The sequence below is a fragment of the Brachycentrus maculatus genome, unplaced genomic scaffold, assembly GCF_059751285.1.
Source record: "Brachycentrus maculatus isolate JH-2025_06_01 unplaced genomic scaffold, ASM5975128v1 h1tg000057l, whole genome shotgun sequence".
Taxonomy (NCBI): Eukaryota; Metazoa; Arthropoda; class Insecta; order Trichoptera; family Brachycentridae; genus Brachycentrus; species Brachycentrus maculatus.
Genome location: NW_028280811.1, coordinates 869,895 through 890,323, shown reverse-complemented (window position 1 = coordinate 890,323; position 20,429 = coordinate 869,895). Strand labels below are relative to the sequence as shown.

The following is a 20,429-nucleotide window of genomic DNA, read 5'->3' as shown; positions in this document are numbered from 1 at the left end:
TGGAGTCTTTCAAGTTTTCATTTCAAATATGCACTCGGACCTCGCTTTGCGTCGTTTCACTTTGTGTTGTTTCAAAGTTTTGCATTTGTTTTGTTATGTGAATATTCTTATTTTTTCAACATTTAAGGACTGAATGAAAAATACGGGAACCTATCTTTGATGTTTATATGAATTATATGATTTCCAATGGAAAATAGCAAATCACTTTGCGTTGTTTCAATTTCGCGCCGCGATATTTTGGAACGTATCTACGACGCAAAGTAAGGTCTTAGTGTATATACACTTTTGAAAGAAGTTTTTCATCAAGATACATCAATGATACATAAGGCGCGGACAACGAGATTTTGATAAGTTTTCTTTAAATAAATCATGAAACACCAATTGACATAAAGATTTTGTTTATCAAATTAGTATGTAGTATGTATGGATTATACAATGAATGACATTTTATAATCCTACTGGTATCCAATTTTGCGGGCAGAACCAAAAACTGATTTCGGATCTATTAATTTGATATTGCATTTTTTTTATTCTGTCTACTATTTAATAAACTGTTTAAAACCTTTTGCCGGTAAATTAGGACATATTCAACTCAATTTTTAATTTATTGTGAATATTTCAAAGTTTTATTGCAGGTGAACCATGAATATGTATTGTGTGAATTTAGGATAATGTTTTCTAAGTTATATATACAATTAAATTTTGACATTGTATAGAGGTTTTCTTTTAGTGCGTATTTTAACAGTATCCTGCAGTCAGGATGGACGGTTTGTAAAAGTAAATACATAGTGTAATATTTGAAGTTGAAAATACCTGGAAATTATAAAGTATTTTATATGATTATTTTGTATCTAAGCATGGCAAATAAATTTTTACAAAATTTGTCCTTTGTTGTTAATTATCCTTCATAAAGTATTGCTTTTGATTTTATTCCTGAGTGAAATTTAATAAATATGATATCAAATGCAAAATGTAATACCTTAGTTATTTTACACTCTAATATTTATTTAATATTACCCTGGGCTGGTCCCTGAAGCGCAGGAGTGATCACTTTGAGTAAGTATTGATCAAGATAATACTGCGTCAGTATACACCATTATGTGCGGATAAGGGTTAGAAGAAGAATAGTATGAGGGAGGGAATAATAAAAAATTAGCAGCATGACTTTGCCTTGAAGTATGAAAACATGGTTTTCCATCTGTAATCAATGGATTCGACTCATTTGGCTATGTTACTCGTAACCTTCTGCACTTACAAAATCAATAAAAGTCAAATCAAGTATTGATTTATTGAGAATTTTATATGACCTTAATTGTGTAGTCAAATTTTCATGCTTACGTGTTCAAAAATTAATCTCTGAAATTAAAAATCCAAATAAATCTTAAGAGTACAAAATGCATTGCAGGGATGATTTAGTTTTTATGGGTTTAATCTTTTATACTCGAGTGCTTTCCATACAAATTTAGTGTTTAATATGAAAATGAACTGGGGCTTTGATATCAAGGGTTATGATGAGGAGTAAATAAAAAAAGATAATTTTTTTCCACAGCATTAACTCAGAAAATAACCGGAGGGTAGGGTGGTTAATTTGATAGCGCCTATCTGTAAAATAAAATGAATATTAAAAAAAAAATCCTCATTTTCTTTTAGCAAAATAGGGGAAAATTCAGAGGTTCTGTGTTATAAATATCACAATATGTATACATAATATGTACTAGGAACCCTCACGATATTTGCAGACGATATTCTTTCAATAGTACATATGTATATAATCTTACCAATGTATGGTAAAAAAAAAGCAATTTTATAGTAGCAAATTGAATATTTTCTATTATATTAAATATTTGTACTACATATTGTAATTACGAGAAATCATAAAATCTTTTCTAAGAATGTTATCATGATTGCTGAGGAGCAACTGTGGGATAATGAATGCTCTTCTTATAAGCCAAAATTGCTTCTTAAATAGTATGCAAATGATAATGCGTGTTATAATTTTATGCCATGTTTCGGGTATATAAAGTATAGAAAACATAGAACGGTTCCTTGTACTGTAGTTGGAATTTTGCAGTAAATTCAGTGGGTATTCAATACAAAGAAATTTAAATAAATTAGATATTTGAACCATTTTTTGCCGCTAGATAATTAGGAAGGAAAAAAAATTATTAATAAACATCATATTAAAAACTAAAAGTGAAATATTTTTAAAAAAATCGATAATTTGTCACGTGAGCGTTTGAAACATAGGATTTGTGATTTTTAACCACGTACCTACATCATCATTTATAGAGTCAGATGTCAGGGGGAGAAATATGATGAAATAAAACAAGCATTAACATTTTTACTTAATTTTATTTAACATAATTATTTTTAAATCAGAACGTCGATCCAAGTAAAATACAATAAATGCAAAATTCACTTCATTATCCACTCGACTCATAAGAAAAACTAAGAAATCTCAAGATTCGGTATTTGTCTTATAATATAAAAATATTATATTTTATGTATAGGCAAGTCACTCATCTACTACTGTGTCTACTTTCTAAAACCTTATTTTCTCATCAAGCGGACAAGTCTTTAAGTCCTAACATTATATACCCTAAGCAATAATAGCACTACTGAAAATATAAACGTGTAATTGAGTGATCATAATTTCTGATTTCGATTGATTTGAGCTTTCGCTCTGAGACACTATGAAAATTAATTACAATTTAAATTGGTTTATTGTTTTAAATAAATTAAATACAGATAAACAACTAGAATAGTATTCTTTAAACTCAACATGACCGGTCAGACATTCAGTCCGCAAATTAATATGATAATATACACAAATTTATCAAGAATATATTACATTATTACAATTTTTAGTTACAATACAGCATTATAAAGGGACCAAATTGTTGTTGTTTTTTTTTTGATGAATATTTTGAGTGAAGTTAAGTATCACAATAGTTTCACAGAAGAAAAAAAAGTATTATTATTTTTAAATATTCTTACCGAAGAATGCATTGTTTATATACAATAGTTGAAGATAATATTAAGACATTCCATTTCTATAACGAGAATAATATTAAAAATAATGAATGTATATTTATCACTCACTATCTCATCCTTATCACATTTTAAAATCAAGTGTTAGTGTAAAATGTTAATCAAGTTAAAAAATAGAATGGCAATGAAATGGTCCTTTAAACATTGCAATTTTGGTCATTTCCCGGGTTTCGTCAACGCCGCTGTTTAGAGAGAACATTATAAAGGAAGATAACTTGAGATTTCCTAGTTATCCATTAAAATACCAAAGCTTTTTAAATATGTACTTATGTTAGGAATTTCAAGGCGTAATAAAGTAGGTTCAAGTTAGATACGATAATTTAACCCTGAAACCATAGCTTCGTAATATAACAAAACTCGTAATCTCCAATAATATAGCGGGAAATATCTGATTAGAGGTGGGAGCGATTGGGTGAGCGGTCCAAAACTTTATAACTATATACTCTCATCACTTTATACATGTGCAAAGGACGGGTGTCCTTTATTGTTACATTACAATACGAGGGTTAAGTATGCCACTCTGCAGTCTCTCCTTCCGTTTAATTTTACTAAAAATATTAAAGCCTTGTTTGTGATAGCTTTGGATAAATAATATGTTTTCGTTTCTTGAAGAAGTGGTCGGAGAGAAGGAGAGGGATGTCGGACAGAAGAGTATCCAAGCGCGGTATCGTGGGTGACCTAATTCTAATATTCCTCTTCTTCTTCGTGTCCCGGTGGGTTGTCTCCGTCCAATTCTTCAGGGGGAGCGAAGCCATCCTAAACACATTGAATGCAACCATTAACATGGTATTGATTACATCTGATAAATCCAACTAAATATACATGAACAGGTGGACAGTAACAGTGGCACAGTAAATGCGTGACGGGCACATTTTGAGGTATACAAGGCGAGAAAGAGAGAGGCATAAAAGGGGCGCACCTCCATGCAAACGCCAGATAGTCAGTTTGATAGTTGGGAATGTGCTCTGTCATTGCCCATCTGAACCAGGGGTACTACTACTGAGGTGTGATGAAGGGTGTTTGAAGTTATGGGAATCAGTCAATTTCTTGTACTTCAAATGTTAGTCGATTAGTAATACATAATATGTACCTAAATTATGTTAGTAAATGGTTAATGGATTTGCCTACTTGAACTTCTAGCGCAATTATTTTTTTTTAAATATTTTATATATATAAATAGTTAAATATATTATTATTGATGACAAATTTTATTGCTGTTGTCATTTTTAATATCGAGTTATATTTTAAGTGGAGGAAATACGAAATATAATATAAAGCCTTATATTGTTGATAAGTTGTTTATGAAGAATTTAAAATCCATTTTGTTATTTCGTTTACATTAAAATCCATATGTATCCTATATTTATTTAAGATATTTATTTGATTAAATGGTGAATATTTGTCTCTAAAACTGCTGACTCCTAATACTTCTTGGGAAATGAGCAGTTTTAAAATCTAAGCTGTGGATATATCAATATTGCCTGACAGTCCCTAAAGTGCAGTGATAGCATACATGTAAATGTAATAGTATTTGGAAAAGGTACGCAGAGATAAACATGTATAAAGTGACCAAATTTAAATGATTATTTAAGTTCTGCATTTAACCATATTATGTAATAGGATGCAATTGCTACCTATGTGTAGAGCTCTTTGCGTACCTCTTACACGCTATCACTGCGCTATAGGGTTGTTATGAGCTTTAGACTTAAAATATTAAATTGTCCAAATTAAAAATTAGTCTATTGAGAAATTTATTCTATGCAAGTTCAGAGGAGAAGTTTGAAGAAGTATAAAATAGTATGGCAAATAATAAATAATCCAACCTTAGAAGAAAAAATATACATACAGTAAGACAGAAATATGTACTGTATATGATGAGAATTGTTAAACATAATATTATTACTATTAATATGCATGTATATTAAAAATGTTACAATGAGTTATGCAGTGTTGGCGGTTTGCCAATCACCAACCCTTTTAAACTATTACCAATACTACCAACCGCCACCAGTAAAAATTATAAAAACCAATGTGATTGAGTTAATATAACCGATATAAAAGTGCAAATTTCATTAAAAAAATTCATGCGGAATATGTAAAAACTCACAATGAAATACATATTGTTTTGATTGACTTTAGAGCAACAGCTTTCTTTCACCGGTTTAAAGAAAATGTTTAAAGTATTTTTTCAATAAGGACCCGAGGAAAGTTACAAACTACTCCTGGAAAATGAATAGTTTCCACAATCATAATGAATAAAATAAAAGCGATAAACATAGCTACTACTAAAGAGTCAGGGTTTGTGTCTAATAAAACACGCAATACAATACAAACAGTGTGCAAACTTGTTGCTCTTATAGTTTCAAGTAACTTACAAAAGAAAAATAACAGCGAATTAGATGGAAGTATCAGTAGTAACATCTGTATTAAAACCGTTAGCATCCTGAAAAATTACAGGATTGAAAACAAAGATACATACATATAACATTGTCATGCAAACAGCTCGAGGAACTTTCCAAACATGCTGCAATAGCCATGAGAGAATCGTATCAGAGAGCGTAAGGTACTTCAGTAAGGAGGATATACACTTTACCTCTGTAGCGTACAGAATTTCCAGAATCTTTTGCACCAATTCTGAGCCTTCGGCTTCTTGACATAACACTTCCACGTCTCTTAATTTCCCAAAGTAGAAATCTCTTTCCTTTTCTAGTCCTTCCACTGTCAATTTCATTTCGTGTAACTTGAACAATAGAATAAAATATTTATGATTAACATGCATTTATAGACAAACACTAATTCTATTAATGCATTAACCTGACCGGGAGTGAATTTCTGGGGACAAAACTGGTACATAAATGCTGAGTGTTTTTTTTATTTTTTTTTACTTTTTATAATTTTATATCATAGTCAATGCTAATCACCATATTTTATTAAATAAAAAAATACCCCGGTAAACATAATTTATATAAAAATTATACATGTTTTATTTCACTATGATGAAATTTCACAGACTTTGTTTTAAGTAAATTGACTCCCGTACAGAAAAATAATCTGAAGTGTGGTTTAAGATTTTGAATACAACCACAGATGGCACAAGTACAAGTGTCATTTGCTCTTTTGAGGAAATTTTATTCGGACAACCCATACTCCCAGGCAGATTAAAATCCACAGCAAATGAAGCTATCAACCTCTCGGTAAGCATTAAGAAACTACAAAGAAGTCAACAGACATCACAACCAAGCCTATTTTTTTTAATTCTTAAAATCTTAAGTGCAATGCATCATTATCATCCATGCTCCTTTCCAACTGATTTTGTTAGATGATAAGGTTTATCGGTATATAGAGATAATAAAATCTCTATACAAATCTGCAACAATGATGGTCCAGCTCCATGATAGAACCAACAATATATCTATAAACAAAGGTGTTAGACAAGGAGATGTCATATCTCCAAAACTCTTTACAAACGCCCTAGAAGATATCTTTAAACTGCTGTCCTGGACGAAACGTGGAATAAATATTAACGGAGAGTACATTTCTCACCTCCGATTTGCAGATGACATAGTGCTAATAGCCGAATCACCCGACAAGCTTCAAGACATGCTCTACGACCTTAATGAAGTATCGAATAAAATTGGTCTGAAAATGAACATGGATAAAACAAAAGCCATGATCAATAGTCATATTTCCCAGACCTTTGACCCTATTTCCATTGGAGGAACACAAATAGAGGTTGTAAACGACTATACCTATCTGGGACAAGTAATACAACTTGGGCGAAATAACTTCTCAAAAGAAATCGACAGGCGCATACAACTGGGATGGGCAGCATTTGGAAAACTAAAGTACATTTTTAAAGCGAAAATTCCGCAATGTCTAAAAACTAAGGCATTTAACCAATGCATCCTCCCTGTATTAACTTACGGCGCAGAGACGTGGAACCTAACAGCAAGTCTTACTCATAAAATAAAAGTCACCCAGCGTGCTATGGAGAGATCCATGCTCGGAATATCGCTAAAAGATAGAATCCGAAACGAGGAAATACGCAGAAGAACTCAAGTAGTAGATGCTACCCAACGAATAGGCACACTCAAGTGGCAATGGGCAGGACATATCTGTCGAAGAGACGACGGTCGATGGGGAAGAAAAGTATTGGAATGGCGCCCAAGAACTGGCAAACGAAGCATCGGCCGACCCCCTACAAGATGGACTGACGATATAAGAAGAATAGCGGGAGTGACCTGGATGCGAAAGGCGGAGGATCGAAGAAGATGGAGACTCATGCGGGAGGCCTACGTTCAACAGTGGACGGACACAGGCTGATGATGAAAGGTTTACCTATCTTCCACATGAAGGCAAGGTGATCACTCCTCCGCTTCAGGGACCAGTCCAGGGTAATATTAAATAATATTAGAGTGTAAAATCACTAATATTTATTTTCACTCCCCTGGGAATCGAACCCGGGACCTCCAGCACGGTAGCCAAATGCTCTCGCCATTACACCATAGAGGCGGACAAAAATCATCTACTCTATGAAAATTTTCATTAAAAAAAATTAACTGTAATTTCTAGATTTAATAAGTTTTGGAAGTACATATTGTAGGAATTGACAAGTCGCTCACTTTCAAGAACGTCATAAATAAAAAACTTGATTTTTCAGGAGAACGTTTTTAAAGTATGAAAATATAACACAATGTATTGAAAATAAATATTAAGCCACTTATTGAACGTTTTACTGTGCAACAGATTTTTTAGGTAAAACCTGAAGGTTTTTTCTCCATTTGAAAAATATTTAGTTTATTTAAAAAAATAGTCAAACAATACATTTTCTTAAAAATGCAGAAACAACATTTTTTGCCCTGTAGCGGGTAAATATTAAGTTAAAAATATGCCTCTTTTGCTTGGATATAGTACATTTTCTGGGCATTCCGAAAACATGCACAACTGAAAATTGACGAATTTTGATTTATGATGTTCTTGAAAGGAGTGAGCGAAGTGTGAAATTGTTTTAGGAATGGAAAATTCAATACCTGGCATGTTAATTCATCTATTTTGATGTCCCCACCTTTGGGTTGGGGAGCTACTCTAGCGGATGGTTTTGAATTGCCTGTAACTCTAGCCACTGAAAAAAAATATACAAAAAATTAATATGTAGTTTGTAAAACTAAGAATAATTAAAATATATATGTATATTCCCATTTAATAAAACAAAAATTGGTTAAAAAAAAACAAAAACACTGAGGTCTGAGATTCAAATTTAAAGACTGATATAGTGAGCCGCTTAGGTTCATAGAAATAGTACGAAATTGAAATAATTGTGTAAATAATAAAAACACAAATATTTCTCTTTTAAAAAATAAAAATAATTGCCAGCATGAAACTATTTAGTAATTTAGTGAATTAATTTTACATAAATTAATTTAAATCAATTACTGAAGACAGTGTTAAGAGAACCTTGAACCAAAGTGTAGAATTCCGTAATGAATACTGTGCAAGAGTGTGCAAAATGAAATAAATATTTATACACATATTTCTTAACTGGTCGATAGTAAAAAAAAACATTCCATGTAATTTTTTGTTTATTCAAATTAATAAAAAAATATTTACATATGTTTAAATACCCACAAAATTAGGTACAAGACTATTTAAATTGTACATAAACAAAACTATTTTACCTTTTCATGAAAATTGTTTGGAAGTATTCTACAAAGCAGTTTGTGTATTAAAGCAAATATTGCGGGTCTTTAAATATATGTATTTGTAATATTTTCATGCCAAATACAACATGTAGCAAATTATACCGAATAGTCTAACAATTTTGACAACATTTAAATAACAGTACTTGACTAAAGAATTATTAACGCCAATTTTCTAATAACAAAAAATTAATTAATACGAAAACCAATGAAAGTGATGAAAGATGAAAGATCTCATGTTTGCTAGATATTTGACCGCGTGCGCGTGGAGTTGTTGTAATTGGGCCGAATGAGCGAAATGGTAATGAAAGCTTAAGATAAAGAAGGGTATTACTGCTGGTGGGTTTCTGTGGTGTTTTCATAGGCGGGGCCATTAGTTGCTGGGGCTTCTTGACCTGGCCGCTGCCCCGGGGGGCGGAGGCTCCCCCCATGCCCATGGGAAGCCCCTCCCTCTGCCCGAGAGCGTCATAGTCCGCGCCTCCGTAGTTTGCGTCGAAGAACTTTTTGAACCATTGCAAAAATTCAAAGTTATCTTGGAACCGTCCCTTCACCAATTTGTCAATGGGCACGATCTAAGCGCGCGTGCGTGATGAAACAAAAGAGAACAAAAAACACAAGATGTTTAAAAAAGGAAAGGAAAACTATGGCGAAGCATCGCGTGGAGTGAGGCGGGGATGTGACCCAATGTGATGTCTACCCATGCTGACTATTCGTACAACTGAAAGGGAACCACAAACTTGACAACGAGCGTTCCACTCACATTCCACCAGAGACAGCGCAATATTAACCGACTAACTGCCAGTTGGTACGCTCAAGGCATTATGTTATGGTAATGGCAGTTAAAAGAATTAATTAAACTACTTGACAATTTATTTTATCTGAATCTTGTAAGTGGTAACAAATAAAGTATCAAATACAGCAGTCTCTCTGTATTCACAAATTAATGATTTACAGTTTTGTATATTACTAAATATTTATATGTTTGTATGCACATTAGTAAATATTTATAATATTAAAGCAATTTGCTAAGCAATGCAACCATTTAAATATTTCCACAATTCAAACATGATTTCTTGGGTGAGAGTAAAGTTGATATGTGTGGTTTTGCCATTTGCAACAATTAATTGTATAAAGGTGACGACTGACCGTCACGACTGAATCATTTCATTGTAACGTAACACGTTACGATGCGAGCATTCATAGTCAGTACAGCGAGCCGAGCTGCTCGCCGCTCATTCTGAGCACTCCATCCGCAGTCGGATGCTCGCCGCGAATGTTACGTTACGACAAAATGCCCCGGTCAGTTGGCTTGGTTGACCTTTTGACTTGGTTGAAAGTGCAGTATCTCTGTTGGGAACGTGAATGAGAGCGCCGAGGTACATGAGGTATATTTGATGCGGCGTACGTGCGGTGGGCCGGTGGTGGGCTACCACCCCCCCGAGAGGAAGGCCGAGGTCCTGCTCCCCTCCCCCGAGGGTGATGCCCCCCCTCGCCGCCATCCCCTGGTAGTCCCTGCCGTCATAGTTGGCGTCAAAGAACTTCTTAAACCATTGCAAGAATTCAAAGTTGTCCTGAAAGCGGCCCTTAACCAGCTTGTCCACTGGGATCACCTGGGGAAAGTCAACCGACCCGGTTACACCTGACCTTTCAATTCTTACCAGCGACTGTTACTATTTGCAGCATTCAAAATGACAGGAATCTTAATTTAAAATACAAATTAATAATATAATTTATATTTCAAGTATTAGCTTTGTGATTTTCCATTTTATAATTAAAATGTAACTTTGTTTTAAAATCACTTTAAATATTTTATTACAAATTAATTATAATGTCTACCGGTTTCGTAGAATCACTTTAATTAACATCGGGTGTTTTATTTTAAAGTAACAAGATTATCAAATTATTATAATTATCCAGAAGAGAATATTGGAATTAATAATGATAATCTCGAGATTGATAAATTAATAGAGAAATGAGACATTATGTGCATTTATTAATATCAAGTTAATTACATATTAACATAAAATGTGCATTTTCTTTAGTGAAAACGCTCTTAATCTAAAAATGGTAATGAGTTCATATATGCACTTGTAAATAACAGTTATTACCTCTCCATTTGTGGATGTATTAAAAAAAACTTAATGGAGAAATATGCATACATTATCCATATTCTAGCAGTAAAGCAATTTTATTTACTATACTTAAAATGCAAAGAAATATTTATTCAATAACATTGGTGGAAATTAATACTGAATGAATAGAAATGATGAATTACAGATTCAAGCTACCGTGCAAGAAGTAATACAGTTAGGAAAATAATTCAATTAATGACTGTTCAATTATTATATTATTTTAAAAGATGTCTGCTCTATAATGTAATAAGTGGTTATAACTATTGGCTACCATACAGAATGTCTGCATTATCGAAACGTTAAATGTAAATTTATACATACTTTTTCCCCTATATACCATAAAGATGTATGAGTCTATTCTCAAAACAACGATAAATAATTCAATCCAGTCTGACGCAAACCTCACTGGCATATAATTAAGAATAACCTTTCAAAAAATCAATGCAGTGCCCTACACACCATTGAGTGCAGATAAAGAAAAGAAGAAAACATAAAAGAATGTGCATATTGATTTTTTTCAAATGTATATTTTAATAAAATTTTTAAATCAACATTTTCAAAACATACTGTATGGCCAATTAGAATTTGAGTTTACATAGCCATTCAATGAAACACTTGTTATTAGAGGATTAATAAGAAGAGTATGATCAGCTTAATCGTGAATACTAGAGATGGGAGTGATGCATAATTGACAAAATACCAAAGACATTTTTTGGGAAATGGCTGACAGCGAAACTGTGATTTTGAATGAGCACTTTTAAAGAGATTTAGATAATGGAATAATTGTGGCAATAATAAACAAGGCACACAAAGAAGAAGAATAATTGTGCTTTTTAAAAATATATTAAACTGTTGCATTTGTGACCTCAATGCTTATAATTTTTAGCGCTATTTTTTGGGAGCATGCCAAATAAATTTATACACATATTTTTAATGTGATCCATGCCATAAAATACATTCCATCAAAATGTAAAAGATTTGACGGGTGATTAACAGATATTGATATGCGTCTAAAAATAACTTTAAAACGATGCACTAAACTTTACGCCTCACTGTTTACAAGAAATATTAGTTTACTTATAACTTTAAAGCTCCTAAATAATTCAATAATTACAAATCACCAATGAGAGTATCTTTTGTATTGTTATCATTGATAAGATAAAATATTATTTATAATTTTTTCAACAGCTCTAATTTTTACTTGTGAATCATTAAGCAATGTAAAAACAAATGAGAATTTTTAGATAATACATGAATTAGAGTATCTCCAAGATTGTTAACTCAAATTTAGAATAAAAATACAAGTGTAAATGGAAAAAAACCACTAAAATATTAATTTCCGACAAAGATATTACCGGATTGAATTTTGTACAAAATAGATTTAGAACCATATTTTACATATTGGATCACAGGTTGATTTAAATTATGTTTGCTTGATAAAGAATAAATTGTGAATTGTTCAGGCGCGATAAGTAAAACCATCTATAATTAACCTTGAGAATGAGGAAATAGGAACATAAGTACCAAATTTTAATAGTATAAAAACAATTATTAAAAAAATAAAAACACGTTGATTAAATTTGCATTGTTGATAGGTAAAGAAGGTGTAAGACACAAAAAAAAAGAATAAATAAGATCTTACCTTGTCAACATTCATTTTTTTAAAAGAGGCTTGGAGAATTTTGAAGTTTTGTATATATTCGTGTTCCAGATTAGTTTTAAATTTGATTCTTTTCATGGGAACACTTCCGACGAATAGCATGTCCATAAATTGGCAATACGCCGCACCCGTACATAACTCCTCTATTTTGGAAAAACTAGACTGAAGACAGTCGTTAACCCAGGCCAACATGTCATGTCGGGAGAGGTTTTCTGTCGTCACGTTTGTTGAATATACGTTGACCGCCATTCCGCTATTTTCTAGACTTTCTGAAATGCAAAGAAAATAAACTTTATTAAATAAAATACCGAGACAGTTTTATTTTCAAAAGCATAACATCATTAACCTTCATTTTGTTGTGCCACATTTAAATGGTGCGGAATGACACCTTTTTGACGTCACACGATTCAAATTCAACTGTGACAGAACTGAATAAGAGTGATAGAATCAGAATGAATCTTAAATAAATTACTTGAGGTAGGAAGCGTATATTTTGAGTCATATGGCAACTAATGTTTTCTTTTTTTTTTACTTTCAGTAGATTTATTTTCAATTGGTCTGGGTGTATTTTTCACATTTATTTTCCTTATCCTTACTATACCTGCAGACAAGCATCTAAAATAGACGCTTTGCGGGTTATTCCTTTTAAATATATATATATATATATATATATATATATATATATATATATATATATATATATATATATATATATATATATATATATATATATATATATATATATATATATATATATATATATATATATATATATATATATATATATATATATATATATATACAAATATATATTTAAAAAAAAAATAAAAAATTTATCAAATAGATGGTTCATTGTTAAATGTCATCCTATTTACATTGATATATTTATAAAGTAAGTAATTTAAACCAATAATTTAAAATAACAAACAGTTAAATAATAATAAATATAAAAAAATACTATTGAAAGGGTGTAATATAAAAATGTTCAGTCAAAGAATGAACAAAGATATGACTTACGCTAAGAACCCAGAACTTTCACAAGGATTTTTTTTATAAATTTTAAGAAAATAACACAAATTGATGACAACTCAAAATGACAGTGCAGTTTTCCGAGAAAAACTATTTACTGATTCATGTAAGCCATGGCGGAGTGTATTGAATGACTTGTGGAGTAGATATACAGATAAAGTACCTACACTGTGTAATAAAATATCTTTGTGGCTTCGATCGCCTTCACGGCAGTCTCAGGCAAGATAGGACAAATACAGATTATAGAAATAATCAATCAAGATTATTTATACTTCAGATAATTATAAAAATAAGTAAACGAATGAGTAATATTTATGTATTATAATGCAGTCAATTTATTCGCTCCCAAAGGTATCAAAGCGCTTTTATATTATAAGTTGGATACATTGTCAGTTAGGTATCGGGCTAACTATGCAACTAGTAAATATTTGAACATGTTGATTGTAAGTCAACATATTTGGATGGCGAAATAAGTAAACGTTTGCAATATAATTTGCATCTTAAAGGTCATGTGCCAATGGCTAAGTGAACTTTACAGCCGTATTTAGTGAAAAAACATCCATGGATTGAAATAACTTTATAATAATAATAACAAGAAATACCTCAAAATTGGATTGAAAAAAAAAATACAAAAAAAAAATCTAGAATAATATAATTTTATAGAATCCAGTATTCAGATCTCACATACAAATGAAAGAGTTTCTGCTTAATAAAATGATTCTTTCATCTCACCAAAGATGTCTCTAGTGAAATTCTAATGATTCACGCACTATGTTTGAATAATATATATAGAAGTTCCAAGAATTTTAAGTAGCGTGGTTTGTCAATCATGGGTAGTATTGGTGAATGTTACAAGTGTGTAAAGTGATCAATTAAACCAGTCTATGATGGTTGTAAGCCCCGTAAATGCCCAGCCTTGTTAAGATGTCAAAGTGAAAATCTTCTTCATCTATGTTAAGATGTCAAAAAATATATGTATTTAAAAAAAACAGTAACAAATAAAAAAAATGTTTTGATTGATTTGTGTTATCGTAATAAAAAAACATTAGGTGATCAGTCTTATACTTCAGGTATCTATCAGTTAAAGCAAGCAAAATAATTGCTAATAAGTTAAAACACAGAGATTAAAGCTGTGGCCTTCCAAATATGACAACTTTTAGAATCCTAACAAAATAATCCGTTTTTTCTATTTAAATATTGGCATTCCTTTAAACATTCATACTCCCAAAGATATTCTTTAACATATTCATCCTTACACACAAGGTGGGTTCAATATACCAAAAACTGACACAAATTGGTGAGTCAATTCAATATGAATAGATTTATAAATTGTCCAGTGGGTAGACACAACAGTGTATAATAGATATATTCACTGCATTCCAAATAATCAAATGACAGTATGAAAATAATCATCACAGTAACGAATAATAACGCCCAGAAATGATATAAAAATAATATTTATCATTTTAAAAGGTCAATTCTTTATCAAATACTTCAAAGTGTAGTGACCGAGAAACTGCATTCCAGTTAAGAAATAAATTAAAAATAATCTTTGACAACTCTCACTTACAGTGGGACACTAATTGTGATTGGAAAGTGATTTCTTGGAACTCGTAAAAATACCATCAGAAAAAACACAGTCCACTTTAAAAACAATTAAAATTCCTTAAGGCTCAACATACGATAAATGGCAACATAATTTTCTTTAAACCCAGGTAACATTTGACGTAATTGAATTTTTTACTTACACACAAGCAAAAAAATCACGTTTGTTGTCACAAAATATTGTCAGGTATGAAACCTGACAAAAATTTGTCAGTGTATCCGGTACGCATTAAATATTTTTGGAACAGATATCTTTTCTTGTGCGCGTGGGTCATATGGGTTAACGCGGAATGGTGAAGAAAAACCGCGCGTATCACATACATTCGTATGTGTTGGGCGGTTAATATACCGTTTTTGTATTGAAAAACTAAAATTTGCTTCAAAATAAATATACAGTATATGGTTTTGAAAAGAAAAGGGGTTAAAAAAAGGTTTTTTTTTCAATATGTATTCTAAAAAAAAATCTAATTCCAATATAGATTCGAATAAAAAAACGCTTGTGGAAACACGACCGGCTCGTAGCGCAACTGTTAGCTTTCTGAATTCGTGATCTCGATCATCTGTGATCTCGGCCTTACACAATGTACATTTTTAGATATTGAAATACATATATATTTCGTTGTTACACACTATTTTTTTAATTATTTGAAATTTTTCCAACATGTAATTGACAGCGCGTCAAGAAACACAATTTAAGCAAAAAAAATACATTTTGACATCTCAACATAGATGAAGAATATGGAAGTCTGGGTATCTACAGGGTTTATGACCCAATGCCAGCCTATGACAGGTCTTAAGCCCTATAGATACCCAAACTTGTACAGTCTTCTTCATTTATGTTGAGATGTAAAAATGTAAAAATAAACTCTTAAGTGGAGAAACCCCGATTCGTGAACAAGAATTTGGACACACCTAAAATGTGATTTTTTAAATTTTTTTTATAGTATTCCTTTAAAAAACTATAAACCAAAAAAAGGTCCATTAATAAACTCAATACGATACAATTAAAATCACGCTGCTTCTCCGTAGGGCTAGGCAGAGAATAGAAGGCCACACCACTCCACGTTCATGCATGTCCTTTTTTTTGTCAAAATAAAATAAAAAAGCGAATGAATTTCAATACTTCAATAAAATAATTAACAATTCAAATTAAAAGTTCAAATCCATTGCATTTGGTCCACAATTACACTTATTTTTAAAAACACTTTTTTTTATTACACCTTGTATAAATAAATTATATAAGTGTTTAATGAATCGGTGTTAAATATCAACCAATATGGGCTGGTGAGCATTAATGAAATACACCTTAAGATCAGTGAACTTTCTAACATTGACCTACACAGATATTTAAAGAGATAGTGATGTCATCACTAGAGGAGTGTGGCCACATATTTCTGCTTGTGATAGAGGCATATTTATGCATAAATCAATACCCCACTAGTGGAATGCGTTAGACTACAATGGAAATAATCAACAAAAGGAGAAAACTACAGAAAAATAACAGTTATTGTTCACAAACTGTCACACACAAACATATTACTATATTTTCCAATAATGTTGGAGCAAGAAGATTTATCAAATGAAGTGAAACATTGAGCCTATGTGATTTTTTTTTAAATATCTCAACAGAGATTAACTTTTTTTTAAATAGGGTAAATGGTAATCTGGGTATTTGAGGCATCATGATCAATTTATATGCTGGATTTAAAGTGATCATATTATACACCATGTAAGATTCACTATTATGCCTTATTATGGTATGGAATTCCACATATCCTTAATTAATATATTTATATATACATGTAATTAATATTCATTTATACTATCTGTTACAAATTGTATATTAAAGATGTACAATTTATAACAAATAATTAAGATTAAATTGATATGGAAAACACATCGCTCACTCCTTTCAAGAACGTCATAAATAAAAAATCATCAATTTTCAGTTGTGCATGTTTTCGGAATCCCCAAAAAATGTACTATATCCCAGAAAAAGAGCCATATTTTTAACTTAATATTTACCCGCTACAGGGCAGAAAATGTTGTTTTTGCATTTTGAAGAAAAAGTATTGTTTAATTATTTTTTTAAATATACTAAATATTTTTCGAATGGTGAAAATACCTTCAGGTTTTACCTAGAAAGATCTGTTGCACAGTAAAAAGTTCAATAAGTGGCTTGATATTTATTTTTAATACATTGTGTTATATTTTTAAACATTAAAAACGTTGTCCTGAAAAATCAAGTTTTATGATTTATGACGTTCTTGAAAGGAGTGAGCGACATATGGACTTTAAAAAAAATATTATTAAGCCTCCACTTATTTACGAGTGATTTTACAATATATATGGACTTAACTGCATTTGAAAATTAGCTCCTGAATTATTGTTTTTATTATCTCATAAATTGAATGAAAACACAATTTTTAAATATGGCATGCATATTTGATCAAATTAAAAACGCAGCTTTGGAAAAAATAAAGTTTTAAGGGAAAACTTGACATGATCAAGTATTTCAAATACTCAAGGTCAGGAGTAGGAATAATTGGCAGGCATGTATGAGCAGATGCATGAATGTGGAAGAGGCGAAATTGTTTGCTAAGGCAGAGTGGTGTAACATTCTATTCTCTCTGCCTAACCCTGGGAAAGCAGTATGATGGTTAGTTAATAGTTTTGTTTTATTTTAATATATATTTTTGACATATCGCTCACTCCTTTCAAGAACGTCATAAATCAAAAAACTTGATTTTTCAGGAGAATGTTTTAAAGTTTAAAAATTTAATACAATGTATTAAAAATAAATATCAAGCCACTTATTGAACCTACTGTGCAACAGATCTTTTTAGGTAAAACCTGTAGGTTTTTTCTCTATTTGAAAAATACTAAGAATATTTAAAAAATCACTTAAACAATACCTTTTTTTCAAAATGCAAAAACAACACTTTCAGCCCTGTAGCGGGTAAATATTAAGTTAAAATTATGCCTCTTTTGCTGGGATATAGTACATTTTCTGGGCATTCCGAAAACATGCACAATTGAAAATTGTCAATTTTTGATTTATGACGTTGTTGAAAGGAGTGAGCGATATGTCTTTTTTTTTAAATATATATAATTAATTAAAAACAATTATATCTCATTTCAGTTTGCAAGATCATCCACCTATCCAATTACTTTTTAAATCCTGTCTTTGGTTAATATTAGAATGCTTAAACCACACAACCATTTACTATTTTAAATAACACGCAGGGGTATACAGAGGATGGAACGCCATCCTACACTACCTTTCTCTACATCTATGCATCTAGTCATGCATGCCCTTCGGTTAAGTAGATTTTGACTGATTGATATATTTGTGCTATGTTTTTTTAGTGATTCTCGTTCTGTTCTCGCATTCAAATTTGCTAAATATATTTTTCTCGTCATCCATTAGCCCTACGTGTCCAAACCATCCCAAATCTTTTCGACTATTCCAAACTCTTCCTTACATTCTTTACTAATGCCATCATTTTTATTTGTAGTAAATATATATCACGACAGTCTGATGATGTTGGTAATGACAAAATCCGATCGCTGGTCAAATAAAATAAAAGTGGAAAAATATATTCAATTGTTTTTTTTTTAAATTTATTCTTTTATAAAATGCACTTCTACCAAAAAATAAAATAAAATAAAATGTTTTAAAAATACATATATAACTATTCACTTAACCCGATAATGTGGATAAAAAACTGTTCAAACATTGATAACACTAAAAAAACAATTTTAAAACAAAAAAAACTCAAATGTCATCCACAATGAAAAAAAAAACAATTATTATAATTGCATCACAGATAAAAATTAAATACAGTTAATAAATATTCCGAATGGCCTTTCATTGTCACGGTTATTGTCAAACAGGTTGAGATCTATAAGGGGTATAATGACATACTTTCTAAGTATGTCAGCCACATACAAATCATTACATTTTTTATATACATATACATGCAGCTTAGAAACACTAGGAAACAGTATTACAATAAATGAATTAAGGAAAAGAATTATGGATTTAAAGAAGTCTAATAAAAATATGTTACGCTGGAATAAATTGGCATTGAGGTTATATGAAATGAGATTCTGGGTCATTTAGGTTTTCACACGATAAGGGTTGGTCTTCGTATATTAATATTTTTATAAGACAAACATATTCACCGCGGATTTTAATCCTGAAACTGTGTGAATAAGGATCTGAGGAAACGGACATATAAAAATAGCACCACCGAGTACGGACTGATATATTTTCGTATTCTTGTCTGCAACCGACCAAATTAAGAAGCAACAAAACGTTAAAACAATTAAACGGATGTAAATGTCGCCGGTATTGACAAACAATACTAATTAACGTCGCGCAGGACATTTAGAATTCCGCGGGGAGTGTAATATTTTTCATGAATGACGAATTAAAAAAAATACAAAACGAACCGATTTAAAAATAGGAACGCGCACCAGCGAACAAAAAATAAGAAGTGCACCAAAATAATGAAGAGACTATAGTGAAATCGGTAGAATTTCCTTAATGCAACCGGCAAAATATCGCTAAAAATAGGCGAGTAGCAAATGTCGGAGAGTGCATTGAGGAGGACGTGGTTTTAACTCACTTGTTTTAAGCAAAATATTAATGTGAAAATGTTTAAATATCACGATTAAACTCGTGGACACATTAAATATTATCAGAAATCTTATAATTACCTATAAGTACTGATATTTGTCACACTGCGGGAGTGGCGAACACAAGTTAGTCCAAAAACGCTATTCTGACTTTTGTTAATGTTGCCAACACAACATTACCGTTATATTTTTAAACGTAGTACTTACTTGTCTGCTGATCAACGATTTTTACCGAACTTTTTTGATATTTTATTGATAAAACGTGCACCATACACAAAATTATCATTTTGACAGATAGTAAAAAAAAAAATGCGATAGGTAGGTACCTACCGAAATACCGATTTCGAAGTGATTTTTTATAAATATTTTTGTACTATTATTTACCGCGCAGTAAAACACGACTCATCAAAAATAAAACAAGTGTATAAAAATAAAGCATTTGTCAAAGTAATCAATTCAATTTTTTATTAAACTATTAAAATGGATAGAAAAATAATAGGGAAGAAATTAAATAAAAAATACAATACAAAACACATACAAATACAGTCAAAAATAATATTTCTGAATTCTTTTTTCAATAGAAAAAGAAATCACACGTTTAATTTCTTTAAG

At 31.0% G+C, this 20,429-nt stretch overlaps 1 protein-coding gene across 10 annotated transcripts; it reads right to left on the bottom strand.

The window, feature by feature from the left end:
• Positions 1–2,332: 2,332 nt before the first annotated feature.
• Positions 2,333–19,978, bottom strand: Eb1 (microtubule-associated protein RP/EB family member 1). 10 transcript variants are annotated; one of them, XM_088278399.1, is made up of 7 exons: positions 19,808–19,978; positions 12,522–12,808; positions 9,082–9,319; positions 8,082–8,173; positions 5,645–5,791; positions 5,427–5,494; positions 2,333–3,807 (listed from the first exon to the last, which is right to left on the bottom strand). In XM_088278399.1, exons 2-6 carry the CDS (start codon positions 12,786–12,788, stop codon positions 5,447–5,449), a joined length of 792 nt encoding a protein of 263 aa, XP_088134525.1. In that variant the 5' UTR covers positions 12,789–12,808; positions 19,808–19,978; the 3' UTR covers positions 2,333–3,807; positions 5,427–5,446. The 10 variants fall into 10 exon arrangements, 9 of the variants coding, with proteins under 9 accessions (XP_088134525.1, XP_088134524.1, XP_088134522.1 ...); XM_088278398.1 differs by having other exon boundaries at positions 19,899–19,978; XM_088278396.1 differs by lacking the exon at positions 5,427–5,494.
• Positions 19,979–20,429: the final 451 nt, after the last annotated feature.

Bases quoted from the DNA above. Each gene is read 5' to 3' on its own strand.
- Eb1 (XM_088278393.1), bottom strand. From the start codon at position 12,788: ATGGCGGTCAACGTATATTCAACAAACGTGACGACAGAAAACCTCTCC. The intron at 9,320-12,521 runs GTAAGATCTTAT...ACGCGCGCTTAG, and splicing joins AAAAAATGAATGTTGACAAG to ATCGTGCCCATTGACAAATT. The intron at 3,808-5,644 runs GTAAAGTGTATA...CAATGTGTTTAG, and splicing joins AAATTCTGTACGCTACAGAG to GATGGCTTCGCTCCCCCTGA.